The 19,268-nt window shown below is 50.8% G+C and overlaps 1 protein-coding gene across 3 annotated transcripts in view; it reads right to left on the bottom strand.

The window, feature by feature from the left end:
* CD6 (CD6 molecule) overlaps positions 1–19,268 on the bottom strand; it is a 32,949-nt gene that overhangs the window by 6,480 nt on the left and 7,201 nt on the right. For all 3 annotated transcript variants that reach the window (XM_075928401.2, XM_075928402.2, XM_075928400.2), the window contains exons 2-7: positions 4,498–4,575; positions 3,334–3,696; positions 2,322–2,630; positions 1,407–1,697; positions 1,039–1,116; positions 243–383 (exon numbers count right to left, since the gene is read on the bottom strand). In XM_075928401.2, the coding sequence (XP_075784516.2) occupies positions 243–383; positions 1,039–1,116; positions 1,407–1,697; positions 2,322–2,630; positions 3,334–3,696; positions 4,498–4,575 (1,260 nt within the window). The remainder of the gene's footprint in view (positions 1–242; positions 384–1,038; positions 1,117–1,406; positions 1,698–2,321; positions 2,631–3,333; positions 3,697–4,497; positions 4,576–19,268) is intronic.

Here is a 19,268-nt window from a genome sequence, read left to right as displayed (position 1 = left end):
CCCCAGCGATGACGCCAGCAGGGGACTGGGCCCTGTTCCATGTCACCCCACAGCTGGGTGCTGCCCATGCTCCCCCCCTTCTCCCTGCCCGACCCCAGCTTTGGCCCTGCTGCAGCTCCTGCGATGTCACCCCCTCTGCAGAAAGGTCTGTGTGATGGCTTTTCCCAGCAGACCTAGCCCCCCTCTGCCTGGCGCCCAAGTGCCCCATCTCGCTCTGGCAAAGCCCCGAGCCGCAAAGCTACCGTGTTGCTTCCTCATCCTCAGGAGAACGGTGGTGAAGGCCAGCACGGCGACCAAGAGGAGAAAGCCCAGGACCACACAGAGGAGAAGGAGAGTCTGGTTCGAGAGGAATGTGGCTTCCCAGCATAGTGGCCTAGCAGTGCCTGGCAGTGGGGCGGGTGGAGGGGAGGAGAGGGAGGACAGGGCAGGACAGACAGACAGACAGAACAAGTTAGAGAGGCAAAAGACACCGGGGATCTGTCACTAGGGCCTGGCACGGGGCCCCATCCCTCTGGGTGTCAGGGAGTTCCCAGCACCGTGTAGGCCCCCTACTTGGGCACTTTCTAGGGCCGACTCATAAATTTGACATGGGGGAGACCACAGGAAGGCTGACAGGGCTGGGTCCCTGGAGCTCTCCTTGCGGCCCCGATCCTGCTGCCTGTGCCATGGCAGGGAGGGGCGTTTGTGCATGCAGCCTGCAAGTGCATGCAGCGTGGGCCTCTGCCTGGAACAGGGGCGCTGGGTAGGGGCGCACTGACATCAGCTGCACCGGTGCTCCATACCAATGCCCTAGCTCTTGGGGCAAGCCTGCTGAGGGGAAGTGGCCCTCTTTGGCCACCCCCTGGGGAATGGGGCTGCCAGAGGGGACATGCCCTCGGTGCAGTGATACTGGAGAGGTTTGTCCAGGGGCAGGGCTGGCAAACTTCCCCTCCCACCCCAGGAGGGAAGGATCTGCCTCTGGTCCGGCTCCCTCCCCCGAGACTGGCACCACGGGAGGAAGAGAAGGGTCACCTCCCCTCCCCCCCTCCAGACACTCACCTTTCCCGTCCTGGGTGTTGGCTGGAGTCGTCATCCCCATGGAGGGCACGTCTGACATGTTCAGCAAGCCCAGCGAGCCTGGGGACGCCACAGAGAGGGAGAAGGGAAGTTAGCAGGGCTGGAGGAACAGACCCTCCCCCGCCCCGAACCCTCTCCTCTGCTCTCCTCTCCTGCCACCTCTCACATCCCCTGGATTGTCCCCCATGTCCGCCTCCTTCCCTCCCCTCTCCTCTGGCCTTGCCCAATGTCCCTTGGATCCGCTTGCACATCCGCCTCCTTTGCCCCCGTCAGTCGCCCCCATGTCTGCCTTCTTCTCCCCCGTTTCACGTGGCTCCGCTTGGGCTTGGTGTGTGACAAGGCAGAGTTACCATTGCAGACCACGCCGGCGGCCTGGGACTGGTGGCACAGGTTCAAGTTGTTGTAGTGCCATCGGCACCAGGAGAGCGAGGCCTCGCCCCCCTTGCACTGGTAGTTCATCCTGCCATGGTGTGTGTGATTGAAGCTCAGTTTGTCCAAAGAGGGGCCGCATCCCAGCCACTGGCACAGCACGTCCATCTCCTCCTTGTACCAGGTCCCGTCACACACTGTGTTCCACACACCCTGGTAAAAGGCTTCTACGCGGCCAGCACAGCTGCCCGACAGGCGCCACTTCTGGTGCTCTGTGTAGGAATGTGAGGGGGGGAGTCAGCAAAGAGGGACCAACCTCGGGATCCCCACAGTAAGGGGCAGTCTGTGCTGGAAGCATTTGGGCTCCGCTGCACCTGTTGTCTGCTGGAGTCAGGAGAGATTTACCTCTTCTCCAAGAATAATGTCACTGCCCATCCCAGACAGGAACAATCCACCAAAACAGATGGACATCCAGGAGTGCTCCAGTGGAAAGACAGACAGGATGGACTCCATGAGATGGACAGGCACACAGGAGTACTCAAACAGACAGACAGGCACTCTCCAAGTGGATGCACAGACAGACAGGCGCTTTCCAATGGATGCACAGAGAGGAGTGCTCCAATGGATGCACAGACAGATGGACAAGAGCTCTCCAATGGACAGACAAGACAGACAGGAGCTCTCCAATGGACAGACAGACAGACAGGAGCACTCCAATGGATGCACAGACAGAGCATTCCTTCAGATGAGCAGGTGGATAGACAGAGGCTCTCTGTCAGACAGACAGAAATCCCCCACTGGGCAGAGAAGGAGATGAATGCTCCACCAGAGAGACAGGTGTGGAGTGCTCCACCAGACAGGAGGACACATGTACTCTTTGGGATAGAGGAACAGACCTGAGCACACCACACCGGCATCTTCCTTATGGCCGCAGTCATGGGTCCTGTTGGCTGGACAGTCCCACAGGTGGGCTTCATTCCCCGCACAGCCCACCTCGTCCAGGTGGATGGGGCCTGTCCCTTTCTGGAAGGAGGAGGCCACTGTCGCCTCAACGGCCCAGCCACACCTCAGCTGCTGACACACCACGCTGGCGTCATCCAGGTCCCAGGCATCATCGCACACTGTGCCCCAGACACCAGCCTCCTCGACCTCCACCAGGCCCTCACAGCAGCTGCCCCCGCCAACCAGGCGCACAGAGTGGGAACCTGGCAGAGAGGGCGACAGCGAGGGGAGCCCAGCTCAGAGAGGCTCTGCAAATGGCAGAGAGGGAGGGAGAGGCTGGACGGATGGATGAAAAGGGGAGTATGGGGAGGGAGGGATCGATAGAGCTGGCCTCAATGGATGGCTCTATGGCTCTGCTTTCAAGGGCTAGATGATGGTGGGTTAAGTATGGGGATGGAGGGGTGGACGGATGGAGATGTTGGCTCCATGGAGCTGGTTTCAGAGAATGGGTGGAGGAATATGGCCTCAATGGATGGATGGATGGTGCTGTTCTCAGTGGCTGTGTGGATGGATACATGGAGCTGCTCTTGGTGGGCGGGTAGGTGGATCTGGTCTCCGCTCCATCTGTCATTTAACAATTTATCAGGGGCGTAGCATGCAGGGGCACTCACCCCGAGATACTGTGATGGCACTCACAGGCAGAAGGGGCCTGCTGGGCCCCTGATTGCTTTTAACCTGCAATGTGGGGAGGGACAAGGCTGCCGCATGGGCCAGAAACAGGCAGCTAGGAGGGCTGAGGTTTGGCCAATGGGCAGGGACAGAGCTGGGCTGGCCTCACCCTGGATGGCTGATGGGGCTAGAGCAGCAGCAGTGGAGGAGAACCACCTGCCCGCATGGATGAATTCCCATCTGGAGCTGTTGAGGGCTAACCCAGGCTCTACAGGACACGAGATGGATGTTTCTTACCTGTGCAGGTGACGCTGGCCGGCCTCCCACCGCAGCACTGCTCCGCAAGTGACATGTTGCACTGCTCCCAGGTGCTCTCCAGCCCCGTGCAGCGGATGTGCAGGGACGGGCAGAGGCTCTGAGAAGATGGGGTGGCTTCCTTTATGCGCGCTGACCTGGGTGGGCACACAAGGCTGGGGGTGGGGGTGGCTACTGCTTCCTTTGCCTCCCCACAATGCAGCTGTCTGCAGACCACGTGGGAGGCTTCCATGTCCCACATTTCCTGGCAGACTGGTATCCACTGCCCAAAGTAACGGACCTCCACGGAGCCACTGCAGGGGTTGCTGCCATTCAGCAAACGAACGGATCCCTCTCCTGAGGGGCCTGCGGAGTAGCACAGGTGATTTCAGAGAGAATCCATGGGATCCTGCATAACGAAGGGGCATGGGAAACCCAGAAGGGATGGCTGCCCCTAAGGGCTGGGAATGGGGCAGTGTTGGGGGTACATGCTGGGTGTGGGTCAGGGCTGGGGGGAGGGGCATAAAGGCCAGACATGAGGCATCACTGTGAAAGCTGGTGCATAAATCTCCAACGGGAGCAGAGGGCGTTGGCTGGTCTAAGCAGTGTGACAAAGCCCGTGCCCTTTGAGAGCGGTGTTCAATTGTTTACAGGTGAGATAGGTGCGCTGCTGCCCACGCTGCTTCCTTCCTCTTCAACCCAAATGTCACGGATGAGCCTGTGAGCACCCCGCAGTAACCTCAAAAACACAGCGCTGAGCTACAGTGACAGGCCGCTGGATTCAGCAAGGAGGAGTCCTGCCGAAGCATGAGGCGTACTGGGCAGCTGCCAGGCACAACTTGGGCACCCCCATCTCCCCGCTTTCCCTTGGCATCAGGGGGTCCCGATGCCACTGCCCATCCTAACCTGGGCTACCCCATCTCCCAGTGCTGCTGGAGCTGCTCACCCATCACAGCCTATGCTCCATCTCCTCTCTATGATGGAGTCAGCAACGCCTTCCTTGGCCGACCCAGCCTGGGTTCTAGAGACTAGGTGTCCATCAACTTGGATAAAGCTCCCCCTCCCCCTTTGGTATCTGCTGCCCCAGGTTCTGTGCCTTTCATGTAGAGAGGGACACACTGAGCACGAGGGGTAGGATTTCCCCCAGCCTGCCGGCTGTATCCTCACCTGGCTCTGCAGACGTGTTCTCGTGACTTCCAGGTGTGCTGTTCCAGGGGACAGCAGGAGACGTCGTCTTTGCCTGGACTGGAACAAACATGCTGATGGTTAGACCTTTGGTGAGAACTTTGTCAGCCGGGCGACTGCTGAGATCCAGACAAGGAAAGCATCCCAAGCTAATGTCCAGGCCTAGGCAGAAGGGCTTCATCTAGGAGAAGCCTTCACAGACTCCGGTAGCTGATCTGAACCTGCGGCCTGTTCTCCAGGCTTCTCAGCTAGGCTGATGCTCTCAGGAGAACCGAGAATGCAACTGAGAGATCTAGGGGACCTCTGGCCAATGTAGGATTCCTAGCTGTGGAAACTGCTAAGGGCTCTCTGAGCCAGGAGCTGTGCTAGGGCAAGGAGTGAGATGTAAATGCCTGGGCAGAGGGCTGGACAGAGAGAATCAAGTGAGACAGAGTAGACTAACATGGGGGGCCAATCTGAGGGGATACCCCATTGTAGCACTTTAGCACAGACACTCGCTATACCCATGGGAGAGTCTGTCTCCTCATTGTAGTCAATTCACCTATCGGAGAGGCTGTAGCTAGGTCCATGAAATAATTCTCCTGTTGGGCTAGTGCTGCAGGGTTAGGTTGCCATAGCTACGTATTAAAAAAAAATCACAACCCTGAGAGATGTAGCCATGCTGATTCAGGTTTTCAGGCTGAGGCAGGTTTTCAGAAGCTGGTCATTTCTTCCTCATCCGGTGGGAAGGCCCCAATGCCACCCAAAAGTGTTGAGATCAAATGGTATTGTGCTTATCATCCATCTGATAAGCCCCACTTTGCTGGAGGCCTTGGAGGATACCTGAAGCCTTCAGGTGACCCAGGGGATTGGATCACCTGACATGCTCCGCAAATCCTCAGAACTACTATGGGGCAGCCCGTCCATATAGGCAAACTAGGTGGTCACCTAGGGTGCCAAGTTAAATGGGGCGCCAAATGGTGGCGCGATATCATTGAGAGGTTTGGAGGTGGGGGCACCAATTGCATGGTTTGCCTAGGGCGCCAGTTGCTGGCAGCTAGTCTAGGGCCACCCCTGGAACTACTGATAAGCTCCCATGCTCCACTACAGACACGGGCTGTCCTTGAGGGTAGTAACGGGAGTTTGGCTCATTAGGGCTCAATTCTGTGCATGTGGGGAAAAAAAAGAAGAAGAAAAAAAAAAAGAAACCAAGCAGCTGGGGCTCTGAGCTGCTAGGGAAGTCATGGCAGCCAAATGGCGCAGGCCAGGGTGGAGGGGATGTGACACAGTAATCAGCTCCCGGAAAGGACTCACCCACTAAGTATCTGTAGATGTGACTTCCCTGATAAATGCTCCAGCGAGCCCTGTACTGACACAGCCTGCACGTCGACGCCCCAGCCCTTGTGCTCTGGTGGCACCGCAGCGAGCTCTTGGGGCCAGAACCTCCCCCGATGTCACTCAACTTAGTGCCGATAGCTTCACCACAGCACTGACGATTCACACCAGCTGAGGACTCGGCCCAGCATCCCTTTCTCCTGTCTCTTTTGTCTCATAACACCCTCCAGCTGGGGCCACCTCCTCTTCTCTGATGCACCCAGCAGCCAAGCTCACCTTCAGATTCCTCTTCCCCGTCCTCTCCCTTCAGCCTTGTCCCCCACTCACCACCCTCTGCGCTCCTCTCATCGCCCTTCGACAGAGCTCCTGCTCCCATCCCATCAACAAGCCTGCTCCTGCGAATGAACAATGGGATTCCTCCCTGTATCAGCCCTAACAAGCCTTTGCCAGCGCACACCATTTGGACCAGGCTGTGGGACCCTTTCTTCCCACTGGACCATTTCTCACGGCTAGGATGGGCCTCTGAAATCAATGTGCAGAACCAAAGGGGGCCTAGTAGGAATTTGCTTTGCTATCCCACCTCTTCATCCCCTCCAGCCCCCGATCTGACTGTTCATGTCTATTCTAAGCTCTCAGGAGCCAGAATCATGCTGTGTCCATGAAGGGCCTTGCACCAAGTGAGGGCCTTGAGAAATAACAGCAACTGTCAACGCCTCCTCGTGAGAGTCCATTTTACGAAGATGCAATGACAGGCAAGTTCACAGAGTCTTTCCTGTTCAGACTCTTGCCTGATCTGCAGAGTGTCTCCTCGTATCTGGCTTTGCTGTCCTGCCTCTGACAGCGTCCCCCATGTCCTATTCATACATCACCTATTGACACACATCATCTAGTCTCTGAGTAGGGGCCCTCTATGCTAGGGGAACACAAATACGAGTCAAAATATGAATAATTACAACATGGAGGAAGAGGTCTTCCTAACCGGTTCTGGGCAAACAATGCATTTTTTTGATTTGCTGGAAATTCTGAGAAATTAGAAGGTGGGGAGGTGGGTGTGTGTGGGGGGGTGATTCAGTTTGAACCAAATATATATATATAAAAAATCTGCATATCAAGATGTTAACACAAACTATTTTTCATAGATTTCAAGGCCGGGTTTGAGGGAAGGGGAGTGAACAGGCCAGCTGATGGGAGGGGGCAAAGGAGACAATTGCTCCAGGGCCCAGTGATTCAAAAGGGCCCTGTGGCTCCAGCTCTTTAAATGACCGCCAGACACCACCGTGGCACTGTGCTCCAGGAGGCTCTGAGAGCTGCCAGGAGCTGGGGTAGGTAAGGTGTGGCATGGTGTGCTCCGGGCAGCTTTGTGGGCCGGCCACCCTCAGCCTGGGCCTTTTCAGGAGCTTGGATCCAGACCTCCCCCCACCTTGTCCAGGGTGGGGGGTGTTGGCCCCACTGGGAGTGACTATAATTATCTAGTTTGACCTGCCATGACATAGACTTTTGACACAGACTAGAGAACTGCCCCAAAATCATTCTTAATGTTTGTTTTTTTTAACAAAAAACATCCAATCTTTATTCACACATTGTCTGTCTGGGGCAGAATGAAACATCTGGATCATTTAAAATGTTTTTTAAACATAAAATTAACAGAAAGTTTAAAGAAAGTCATTTCAAACAAAAACAAATTGAAACATTTTGATTTTCTCTTAATTTTTAAGGGTTTTTTCCCCTTCTAACTGAAAACCATTTGGTGAAAATAACAGACTCATGGAATGTCTTGGGGTTATCAAATTTGCCTTGTAAACCGGAAAAAGATGAAGGTGAATAACTTCACCCAAAAGTGCTCCTGACCCCGGCTGGCCACCAACGTATGCCCTGGAACAGGAGGATGGAAACCCACTCTGTAGATCAATGGTTCCCAAACTTTTCGGCATCACGCCCCCTTTTTGATTTTTGAGAAACCCTCATGCCCCGCCCCACAATAGCAGCATAAAAAAGGAACTGACCGGGGCTGAAAAACAAAAATAGCAGCAAAACTTAGGGGGGGAGGATTGATGTGGGGAGGTGGGGGCTGGGTCACCTTGGTCCCTCCCTGGAATTTCTTCACGCCCTCCCAAGGGGGCACACCCCCAAGTATGGGAACCCATGCTGGTGTAGATAATTTCATCACTGCAAAAGCTGTTCTGACAAACAATCCTTCCAATGAATTGGGGTTAGACTTGACTTGTTGGTACCATTTTAGAGGATATAAACTTGACAGAGACCAGGGAGAGGAAGTAGTGGGTGAGTAGAGGGTTTATAGGAAATAATTCATCTTCATGTTGACTGGAAATACAATTCGTGCTTTCCTGTTTGGCATCTACTGCTATTACCCTGAATCTCCAGGGAAGGACGTCTCCTTGCTTTTTAGCATTTGAATTATGTTCCTCTACCCCTTTCTTCTAGTCCAGTGCTCTGGCTCCCTGTTTGTTTAAGCATCAGGGCCAAAGCTCTCCTCCTTATTTCTAAATGGTACCTGCATTGTCTAGCTCCATTGTTCTGCTCTTTCTCTTCCCGATACCTCGTTGTTCTTTTTCACAGTCCCGGAGTTAGACCCTTCTCCCCTGCATCTACTACCAGCTTTCCTGTAACTCTCTACTGCATCCTCTTTTAGCTAAAAGACCATGCTTCCTCCGCCATACTAATGATAAAGGCTCTGAGAAATTGACCAGCATCCAAGACACTGAGAAACATTCAAAGGAACCCAGGCTGTGTTATTAAAGAAGACAAGACTGGAATATGGGAATAAGAACTCTCCTTTCTCCGACTAATCTGTCCGTTCTTCAGAGCATGACGTGTCTCTCAACGGTGGGTTTAAAAACAATGAGCTGTCTTGTAGCACCTTAGAAACTAACACATATATATTTACATAATATATATTTACACAAACCTATAGTGAAAAGGTCTCAGAGGAGCAACCATGTTAGTTTGTAACTTTAAAAAACAAGTAGTCCTGTAGCACTTTAGAGACTAACAAAAATATATTTCTAGTATCATGAGCTTTTGTGGGCAAACCCCACTTCTTTAGATGAGAAGAGTGGAGAGAAAAGGGGGAGAACCCTCACAGTTTATAACAGAAAAAGAAGGGGAGGGGAGAAGTACCTGTCAATTGTAATGCCCGTGTTGAATGGCCATATATAAAACCTGCTTTCCTTATATTCAACACTCAATTGACATCAAAAGTTAAGTATGGGACATTTCCAGCCCACTCTTAGCTTCTACAATTGACAAGTACTCCCCCCTTCTTTTTCTGTTATAAATTGTGAGGGACCCCCCCTTTTCTCTCCACTTTTCTCATCTGAAGAAGGGGGTTTTGCCCCCAAAGCTCATGATACTAGAAATATATTTTTGTTAGTCTCTAAAGTGCTACAGGACTACTTGTTTTTTAAAGTTACAAACTAACATGGTTGCTCCTCTGAGACCTATTCACTATAGGTTTGTGCCGCACCTCGCGCAACGGGGATACCGAACGAACACAAATACTAACACCACTGTATTACACACCTTCCTGGCATCATGTGGTGAGTTTCCTGGAAGCAAAGCGTGAACTGCATGCAATTGACAGCCCTGCATAAAACAAGAATCAATCCTGCACAAGTGTGGCTGAAGCCACTCCGGGGGAAAGGATCGTCTCTGAATTTTTGAAATCCCCAATTTTCGGAGTTGACACTGCATCACGGAACAGAATCTACTCCCGTAAACTCACTGCACTCAACAGGGGCTTGCGTGAGCACAAATAGGTCTTAAAACAAAATCAGGGCTCTCCCAGTATCTCACCTCTCTGCCTTGGGGTGGGGAAAGGAGGACAAAGACGGCAGCGACTCGGGAAATCGTTTTGATTCTGCTGCTGAGGGATGGAGACCTCACTTTAGCTTAGCCTGCATCCCTTTGGGCAGAATTCGGAAGTAGAGCGCGCAACTCTTCCTGGCCTCGTTTCCCTCTGCACACCAGGCCTGCTGATTTGCAAGTCAGAATTCATTGCACACACAAGGATTCCCTGAGCCCTGGGAATGACTGATATCTCCTTTCAGCTCCACTTAGCTTATTCTGGGGGTCCTGTGTCTTTCGTTTTCTTTCCCTCCCGCCTGTAATGATACTATCCCTTCCTAGAACTCTCCTTGCTCAAAGATCTTTATAAATGCCAATGAAGCAAGTCCTTCTACAAGCCAGGAAAAGCATCACTATTCCCAGGCGGGAGGCCAGGCGCAAGAACATAAGCTCACGAATTAATTAACTAATTAATCGTTAAGAGGAGCCATGACTGAGTGGTTAAGGTGCTTATTAAGATCCCCAAGGGTGTGAATTCAGGTCTGATCCCACACTAAAAGGTCACTTCCATTTTATGAAACTGCAAAATGAGTAGCAGATCCATGGGGTAAAGGCAGCCAAAGGCAGTTGGACATGGCCAGTCTTTTGTGTGTGAAACAGACCTGCCTTTAGCTGCATCGGCCCCATGATGAGCCACTGGTTCTGGGGAACTTGGACTTTTGATGCAGTGAAGACAAACTTGGAGAGGTTAAAGCCCTTTGTTCCCAAGCTCACTGCAGTCAGCCGGAACCTTTCCACTGATACCAGCGTGCGGTGGTCCACCTCTGGGAATTTGCTGCAGACCTAACAGCGAGGGAGCTTCTGACTTCCAAGCCAGTGAAGTCTCTTCAGACTGTTCTGGTTTCTCCTTCGACTCAACGGCTCCCTAGCAGTTTCAGCAGAGTCCAAGGAGTCAAGGGGGCATTTACATCAGGTAGGGATCTGGACCAATAGGCTTTGCCAGGGCTACAGAGAGGTGCTACTCAGAGTGAGTTTCTCTGAGATGCTACCCAAGCCCAGTCCTAGGGCAAGGCAGGCAAGGCAAATGCCATGAGCCCTGCGCTTTCGGGGCCCCGCGCTGCTGAGTATACACCATCCATCGGCCAGGCCTGGGTCCCGCTCATAGCGTCCTGCCTTGGGCCCCACAAACCCTTTGGCCAGGTCTGACACTACCCGTCTTCTGTAGCTTAGCTGCACAGAACAGAGTGGATCCTGTTTGCTGCTGACTTCTCTGCCCTCCCCCGTCTCATCTCAGTTCTCCAAAGCCTTCCTCTCGCTGCACTTGCATCTTTGCCTAGCGGCCCCGGGAGCTCCGAGCGACAGATCAGCAAAGCGCAGACCGAGGCTCCATTCTGCGAGGAACCTACAGGAGTTGGGAGCAGGGCCAGGCTTAGAGAAACATCGGCCTGGCTTTGACCCAGGATCAGAAGTGGGAGGTGAGATGTGGACTAAATCAAAGCTGCAGGGAATGGGAAAAAAGGGATCTTAATTCTTGAATATTAGAACATAAAAACGGCCATACTGGGTCAGATCAAAGGTCCAACTAGCCCAGTATTCTGTCTGCCAACAGTGGCCAATTCCAGATACCCCAGAGGGAGGGAACACAACAGGTAATCCTCACATAATCCCTCTCCTGACATCCATTTACACACAAACGGGGGCTAGGGACACCATTCCTACCCATCCTGGCTAATAGCCATTGATGGACCTAACTTCCATGAAGCTATCAAGGTCTTTTTTGAACCCTATTCAAATGTTCATAATATGCTTGGATATGATGAGTACCCTGCCCAAGGAAAGCCAATGAAATAAATACACAGAAACAAACATTCGCTGACAGGACATACTTACATCATATGCACCATGGAGATAATAGATCATTATCATTGATATCTGCTCTTCTATAGCCCTTTTCATATAAGGCTCTTGTATCACTTTAAATGTTTGTGTTATTTTCGCTATTATTAATTATTATCACTGGTGCTGACTGAAAATTTTCTACTGAAATATTTTTTTCAATACAGAATTGGATTTCTGACACTCATTTCTGAGTGTGTGGAAAGTTCTTTCTTAAAATATTTTTCATCAGAAACATTGATTTTTTTTTCACTGAAAACTGGTTTTCCATTTTTTGACAAAAATCAAAGTTTTCCATGGGAAAATGTCATAAATTCCACTGCGATGGTCTAGTTTGAGCTTCTGTCTCACACAAACTTTCCCAAAATAATTCCTAGAGCAGGCATTTTAGCAAAACAACCAATCTTGACAGAACAATTGGCAGTGATGGAGAATTCCCCCTAAATCTCGCTAAGTTGTTCCAATGGTTAGTTACTCTCCCCGGTACCATTTTACACCTTTGTTGCAGTCTGAATGTGCCTAGCTTCAGCTTTCAGCCACGGGACCTGGTTATACTTTTCTCTACTTGACTGAAGAGCCCATTAGGAAATATTTGTTCCCTGTGGCGGTACTCACAGACTGTGACCAAGTCACCGGTTAACCTTCTCTTTGTTCAACTAAATAGACAGAGCTCCTTGAGTCCATCGCTCTGAGGCAGGTTTTCACACCCTTAAATAAGACTCCTGGCTCTTCTCTGAATCCTGTCTAATTTGTCAACCCCACAACGGCACATGGGAATCGAGCAGCTGTCACACCAGTGCCAACTACAGAGGTAAAAAGGAGGAGCAAGGAGATGCATCTAATTGTGCAGAAACCCACAGGTGGCAAAGAGCCACTTGCTCCCCACGTCAGGGGCAAACAGGGCTCTTGCTTGGGATGGGAGGAAGTAGGGCCACCTGCAGAGGATAATTTTTGGTGGTGGGAACGCAGAGACTCAGACATTAAATGATTTGCTCAAGGACCCATACAAAATGACTGGCAGAGTCTAGTGACTAAAAGTCTGGCACTCCCAGAACTCCTAAGAACAGAGACTGGAAATATGTGCCAAACCAGCAACTCTCCATCATTTTTTTGCGGGGTTGGGGAGGGGGCGTGGTCTGTGATACATCAAATAGCTGAAAATGTATCCCGTCATCTGCAGGATAAATTTTCAGCTATTAAACTCACACAGGGCATGTCTACACTAGCCCCCTAGTAGGCATTCGAAGTTGCAAATGAAGCCCGGGATTTAAATATCCTGGGCTTTGTTTGCATCTTCCCGTCTGGGCGCCATTTTTAAATCCCCTTAGTTCAAACTAACTGCCCGCAGCTACACGCGGCAGTCAAATGTTAACTCGAACTAAGTCCTTAGTTCAAATTAACTGTTACACCTCATTCCACCTGATTTAAGGGTGTGAAAACCTGCCTCCGAGTGATGGACTCAAGAAGCTCATTCCACGAGGTGTAACAGTTAACTCGAACTAAGGACTTAGTTTGAGTTAACGTTTGACTGACGCATATAGCCGCGGGCAGTAAGTTTGGACTAAGGGGATTTTAAAATGGTGCCCGGATGGGAAGATGCAAATAAAGCCCGGGATATTTAAATCCCAGGCTTCATTTGCAACTTCGAAAGTCTACATTAGCCTCCCTAGTTCAAAACTAAGGGGCTAGTGTAAACATACCCACAATGACTGTGACTTAGATTTTAACCAAATCAGCACGGCCAGTTTGCATGTTCCAAAAACGATACTGCCCCTCCAAGAAAATCATGACACTGGCTTCAAATCCAAGAGATTTGTTTTTTAAAATCCATGTTAGGCTCTTTAGATTTGCTTTCTGGTTTACAAGCGTATTGGTCTCATTTTTAAGCTTTTCTCCTCAACTATGGGTGTAAGCAACTTACTGTGCAACAATAAATGAGAATGTCCCCCAAATAATATGATCGGGGAACTATGAGCTGAAAAACATCAACAACAGGTTTTGCAAGACTGGCAATCCAAGCATGAGAACTGACAATACTTAGAGCTTAAGGGCAGAAGGGATCATCAGATGATCCCGTCTGACTTCCTTTGTTTCACAGGCCACTAACACCTCCCACCACCTGCACATAAATCCAGCAAGCAGAACTGGAGCAGAGTAGTACAGCCCACAGGAGACTAGACTATTCCTTGTCATAGGTAGAGACTAGGAAGGACCGAGGGGCCTCAGTGCCCGCGGTCCCCGCAGTAGTAGAGAAATGATTATAAGTGAAACACTCCCAGGTAATCCTGGCAAGTGACCTGCCTGAGCATGCTCCAGAGGACATTAACCCTTCCTCCTCCCCAAATCTCCACCAAGGTCATTGTCACTTCTTCTCAACCCCATGTGGTGATCACTTAGACACTGAGTGTGAGAACAAGAACCCGCCAGCCAAGCGCCTGAGAGAACAGGAGGTGCCACATCTCATAGTCCTGTTCTGCCACCACCATCTAGTGTCCCGTCTCTAGCCATGGCCACCCCGATGCTTCAGAAGAAGGTGATAAAAAGCTTCCCAGAATACACTGTGAGGGATCCCTTCCTGACCCCTGCCAGAGACTGGCTGAAACCCTGAAGCATGAGACTTAGGAATAGAAGACATAAACCAGAACTGTGGGGCCCTGCTTCCCACCATCATAATCTACCCTGTCACACATCCATACACTCATACGTTTGTCCAGCTTGCTCTTAACATGAATTAAGTGGTTTGCCCCCCACAACTATGGGGAGGCCGTTCCAGGATTTCTCCCTCACTGATGGTTAAAAACTTTCTAATTTCTGGCCTGAATTTTGTCATGGCAACAAGAGGCTTTGGGTCAGATCCCCTCCTACGGTGTTGCACTGCCTGATTCTGTTGACGATGATGAAAACCATCTGAGGATCTGACATTGTATATATTCGCTAGATTGACTAGAAGATTTACCTGGCATTGCTCAAGTCCTTAACTCAATTAATTTTGGGTTGTTTTTTTTTTTAAATAAATTGAGAATCTACATCCCTCATCTGAATTATTGTTCTGGGGTGGGGCTGGGGAGGAGGGGTTCAGTAGGCAGGCTGCCCTGGGCAGAGAGGACAACCCCAGTCCTCTCTCACTGCAGCATCTTGGGGCCAGGTGAGAAGCAATTCTCCATGACTGCTGCAGCTCCAGTGGGCACTCCCCAGACAGAATGAGGAATGCAGTAAACTGTGCACTTTCCCCTCACTCCCTGACAAAGGGGAACAGCCTGCACTGTTCCTGTACGAATCGGGGTGGAGGAGGGATTTCACCTCCACTGTCCTCCCTGAAGGTGGGAAGTCTGGGGCTATGGGGGGAGGGGAGCATGCCCCCAGCCAGGCCCTTTCACCTGCCTGGTGAGTCAGTCTTTTTTTTGTATGTTTTTATGAGAAGCAAGCCCGTTCCAAGCACATCCCATTGTCCTGGCACAACCAAACCTGACCCTGCTTTAAGTTAGAAGAAGAGAAAGCTGCCTACCAAATTTGGTGGTCCTAGCTCTTACCGTTTAGGAGGAATTCTTGAACAAATGGATGACAGACTCTTCCAAATATATAGCAGATAGAGAGACTAGGCTGTCATTTAAAAAACTCCACCGGAGATGTTAGAACATTTGGGGGAGAAGGGGGAATCCGTGGATGGCATTCTTCTGTCTTACCGTTGAAATGTTGCAATTTTCCAAGTGGCAACAGCGCTGGCCAAAAGATGGAAACACTTGCCCATATTTTGTCAAAAGCACAAACGTTTCAGAATGTCCCACCCCATTCTAGTCACAACCCAGATGGGTCATTGTGAGCCACTTCTGGAGGGCATCTGGCCGGCCGAGAACCTCCGCATCTTATTGCAAGCGACTCCCTGGCATGCAGACAGCTGCTCTGAGACCGTCACTATATAGGGGAGTCCCTTGTGTTTGCTCTGCTCTACTGCCCTGTGCAATTCAAGAGAGTGACATGCCACAGGCGCTGATCCCGCAAACACCTAGGAACGGGCTTCACATTAACCCTAGAACAACTCAAAAGCTTGAAGTTAAGCAGGTACTTAAGTGTTTGCAGGATCGGCGCCTGGTTCATTGTGACTAAATTGCCCTTCACGCTTGGGGTGTATTTGCTAGGGGGAGGACAAAGAAAACATGAGGGGAGGCTCTTCAAAGGTGTTCAGGTTCCTAAATCCCATGAACCTAACTGCCAAGACATTTAGGGGCCTGGCCTTCAACTAGTGTAAATCAGCAGTCTTTGGTTTACACCAGCTCAGTTTTTCCCCCAGGAACTGGAATGGGGGTGGGGCGGAGTTGAATCTGTAGGGAGAATGTAGACATCAATGAGGAGTGAGGCTGTGAGGGTGACGACGAGCTGTTTGATAAATGCAAAGAGTATTGCACATTGGAAAACACAATCTCAGCTAGCCATACAAAATACGGGGGTCTTAATTAGCTGTTCCCGCTCCAGAAAGAGATGTTAGAATCATTGTGGATGGTTCTCTGAAAATATCTACTCAACGTGCGGCAGCAGTCCACAAAGCAAACGAAATGTTAAGAACCATGAGGAACGAAATGTTAAGAACCATGCACATATCTTAAATACTGTGTGCATTTTATGGTCTCCCCATCCCCCCAATATATTGGAATTGGAAAAGGTAAAGAGAAAAGCTACTAAAACAATTAGGGGTATGAAATAGGAGGCGAGATTAAAAAGACTGGGACTTTTCCGACTGGAAAAGAGACAACTAAGTGAGGCTAGGATAGAAAATCTCGACTGGCGTGAAGAAAGTGAATAAGGAAAAATGTATTTAATCTTTCACACAACACAAGAAGGATGAATTACCAAATGTAATTGATAAGAAGAAGGTTAAAAAAACCCCCAAAAAAGTATTTATCCACACAGTCAACTTGTGGAACTCTTTGCTGGGGATGCTGTGAAGCCCAAAACCATAATAGGGTTAAAAAAAGAATTAGATGAGTTCCTGGAGGACAGGTAATGGCTATTAGCCAGGGTGGGCAGGGATGTAATCCCATGCTCAGAGGCTGTCTACACTACTAGGTTTTTGAGCAGAGCGTATGGATCTTGCGCAAACGGATTTTTTTGCGCATAATAGAAGCAGCTACACTAAAAGCATTGGCAGAAAATATGCTAATGACATCGCGACTTATGCTAATGAGTCCATCATTAGCATACTCTCTGCTACAAAAACTTGTAGTGTAGACATGAGGGTCCCTAGTTTCTGCTTGTCAGACTGGACGATAGAGGATAAATCACTTGGTTTTTGCCTTTTCTGTTCATTCCCTTTCCCTCTGGGACACCTGGCACTGGCCACTGTTGGAAGACAGATTGCTGGGCTAGATAGACCATTGGCCTGACCCCAGTGTGGCTGTTCTCATGCAAAAACTATAAGAATAAAAATGTTTAACACAGAAACGCCTCAAGATAATGACCTCTCCAGAGAGCAATGTTGTGAGATAATGACCTTGGCAAACAGCACATTTTAAAAATCCTGACTGGCTAGCAAATACGTTTCCCAGTCACAAATCTAGCACTTTGGAGCCACAGCACTGAAACATTGTCCGCCAAACAAATGTTCCGTTAACGTGCCTCTCGCTTTTCCCTCCACCACACCCCATGCACTGTGGCTGCCCTGGGTCAGTGGAGATGCCAAGTTTGGAGGTGCTTTCACATGAGATCACCTGCCAGTGTGGGAGGGGGAGAAAGGGAACCTTGCTCTTTCTGGTCACTCACTCACTCTGGTCACTGCTGTTTGTTGTGGCGCTGTTCCCTCCACTCCACCACTCTGATGCTGATGGCCCTGCATCATCCCCTTCAGCTGCCACCTGCCACCTGCCACTGGGACCTCTGCAAGTTGGTCTCTTGAGGCTCCTGCTCTCAGCGAGGGAACCTCGCGGCCAGGGTAGGCCGGGCAGACTCTTCTCAGACCTGTTTTCAGCTCTAGCGGCCACTTAGCAAAACAAAAGACTCACTCTGGAGCCTAACCAACTCTATTGCCAAGCAGGAGAGAGGGGAGCAGGTCAAATAATGCCTGTGATTCTAGGCAGGTCATCAAGCAACACAGCTGTCCCCACCCTTTCTCTCCCCTGGGATCTCGCATCAAAACCGCCTGCTTAGCCAGTGCATTTCGACTGCAGGAGACACCCTCCCTCAGGACACGCTGAGCACAGTTCTGCTGCCCTTCACACATGACACAAGGGGAACAACATTTCATTATCCTGGCATTCCAGTGAGTTGTAAACAAACCCCAGGCAAAATGATTAATCGCTTGGGCCACACAGGACTATAACTAGTTGATAACTGGGGTGGGGGGCTTGGGGAAATTCTGGGAGCCTGGGGAAATCCCTGCACCAGCTGCAGATCTGACCCATGCAGACAAAGGCACATGGAGGGGCTCCCATAACCCCATGCAGGAGCTGTGGGGGCACAGATTGCATTCATACAAGGCCGTCCGTGCGCCAGGCTACAGACACGCTCTTGAACAGCATGGGAGTCCCCGCTGGGAAGCAGAGAGTCAGAATCACAAGCGCTTGCCGCACGGCAACAATAACCCAGGACACAGCCACGTCCTTGTGCCACCGCAGCCAGAGCTGAAGAGCCAAGTGGGCAGCCACATGCCCCTCGTTTACAGTGCCCTCGAGTGACAGTCCCAAATGGGGCAATAGCCTGTGTCGCCTCCCTGCTCAGAGACACTGTTGTGCCTTACATACAGGCTAAAGATGATGCGATACGAGTCTGGAAGGATGGACAAAGGACCCCGGGGAAGGACAAAGAGGACGAGGGAGTGGCAGAGGTTGCTTCCAGAAATCAGCTGTGCTAAGACAAGAAGTTACGGCCTGCGACTGAGAAAGGAGACATTGCAGCCACGGATATAAAAGCAAAATGGACTTTAGAATGGTGAGGTCAGCTGGGCCTCAAGTTCAGAACAAAGGTACTTATCCCAGCGGCCCTTGCTGGTCAGAGATTGCCTTATCCACCCTAGCTCTGACTCCTCCCCAGCGTCAGGAGAAAAGACCCTGCTCTATCTGCTCACAGGTTTCCAGGAGAAGAAACATTTCAGAAGTGGGTCCATGTGGGGGTATAAGCAGGGCCACGTTTGGTCTTCACACAATGGGACCAGAACCTGTGGCAACAATGTCTGTGCCCAGTAGCAATATTAGTGTAGTTGATCACCATGGGACACCCATGGCTCCCATTCCCAGCCTCACACGGACAGATATCATGGTTGCTGGCCTACACTCCTGGCTTCCCGTCTCCTTGGTTACTCCTGGGGTCTGGATCCCTGACCTCCAGCTGCGTGGCTCCGTGGATCTTGTGCTGTCACCCAGTTATCTCCTCCTTGCTAGGAGAGCTGCTGAGCCACAGGCAGCTTCTGGCAAGTCCCAGCTAGTCAGAGAACTCAGAAATCAAAATGTCGGGCAGGTGGCTGCAACAAAATGGCCGACCACACATCAAAAATGCTGAACTCCGGAATCTCTGAGGCCTGGCTGAAGTGGACAGGGCAGTTCACGCCTCAGAGTGCTATTTGTTCAGGCTCTCGGTACACTCAGGTAAAGCCCCCATGTGCCATTGGTTTTCTCCAGAGCCACCCAGTCTTTTGAGGTTTAGTTCTGGCTTAAGTGGTTGCCACTCCGGTAGCCTCAGGTGACAAGCTAGTGGGGGAAAAAAATCAAGCACCAGCCACAGAAATTCCCAGTGAGACACTGCCAAACAAGGCA

The sequence above is a fragment of the Pelodiscus sinensis genome, chromosome 5 (assembly GCF_052426305.1).
Source record: "Pelodiscus sinensis isolate ZL-2025 chromosome 5, ASM5242630v1, whole genome shotgun sequence".
Classification (NCBI taxonomy): Eukaryota; Metazoa; Chordata; order Testudines; family Trionychidae; genus Pelodiscus; species Pelodiscus sinensis.
The sequence above is the reverse complement of the archived record's forward strand: the minus strand, read 5'-3'. Positions and strand labels throughout refer to the sequence as shown.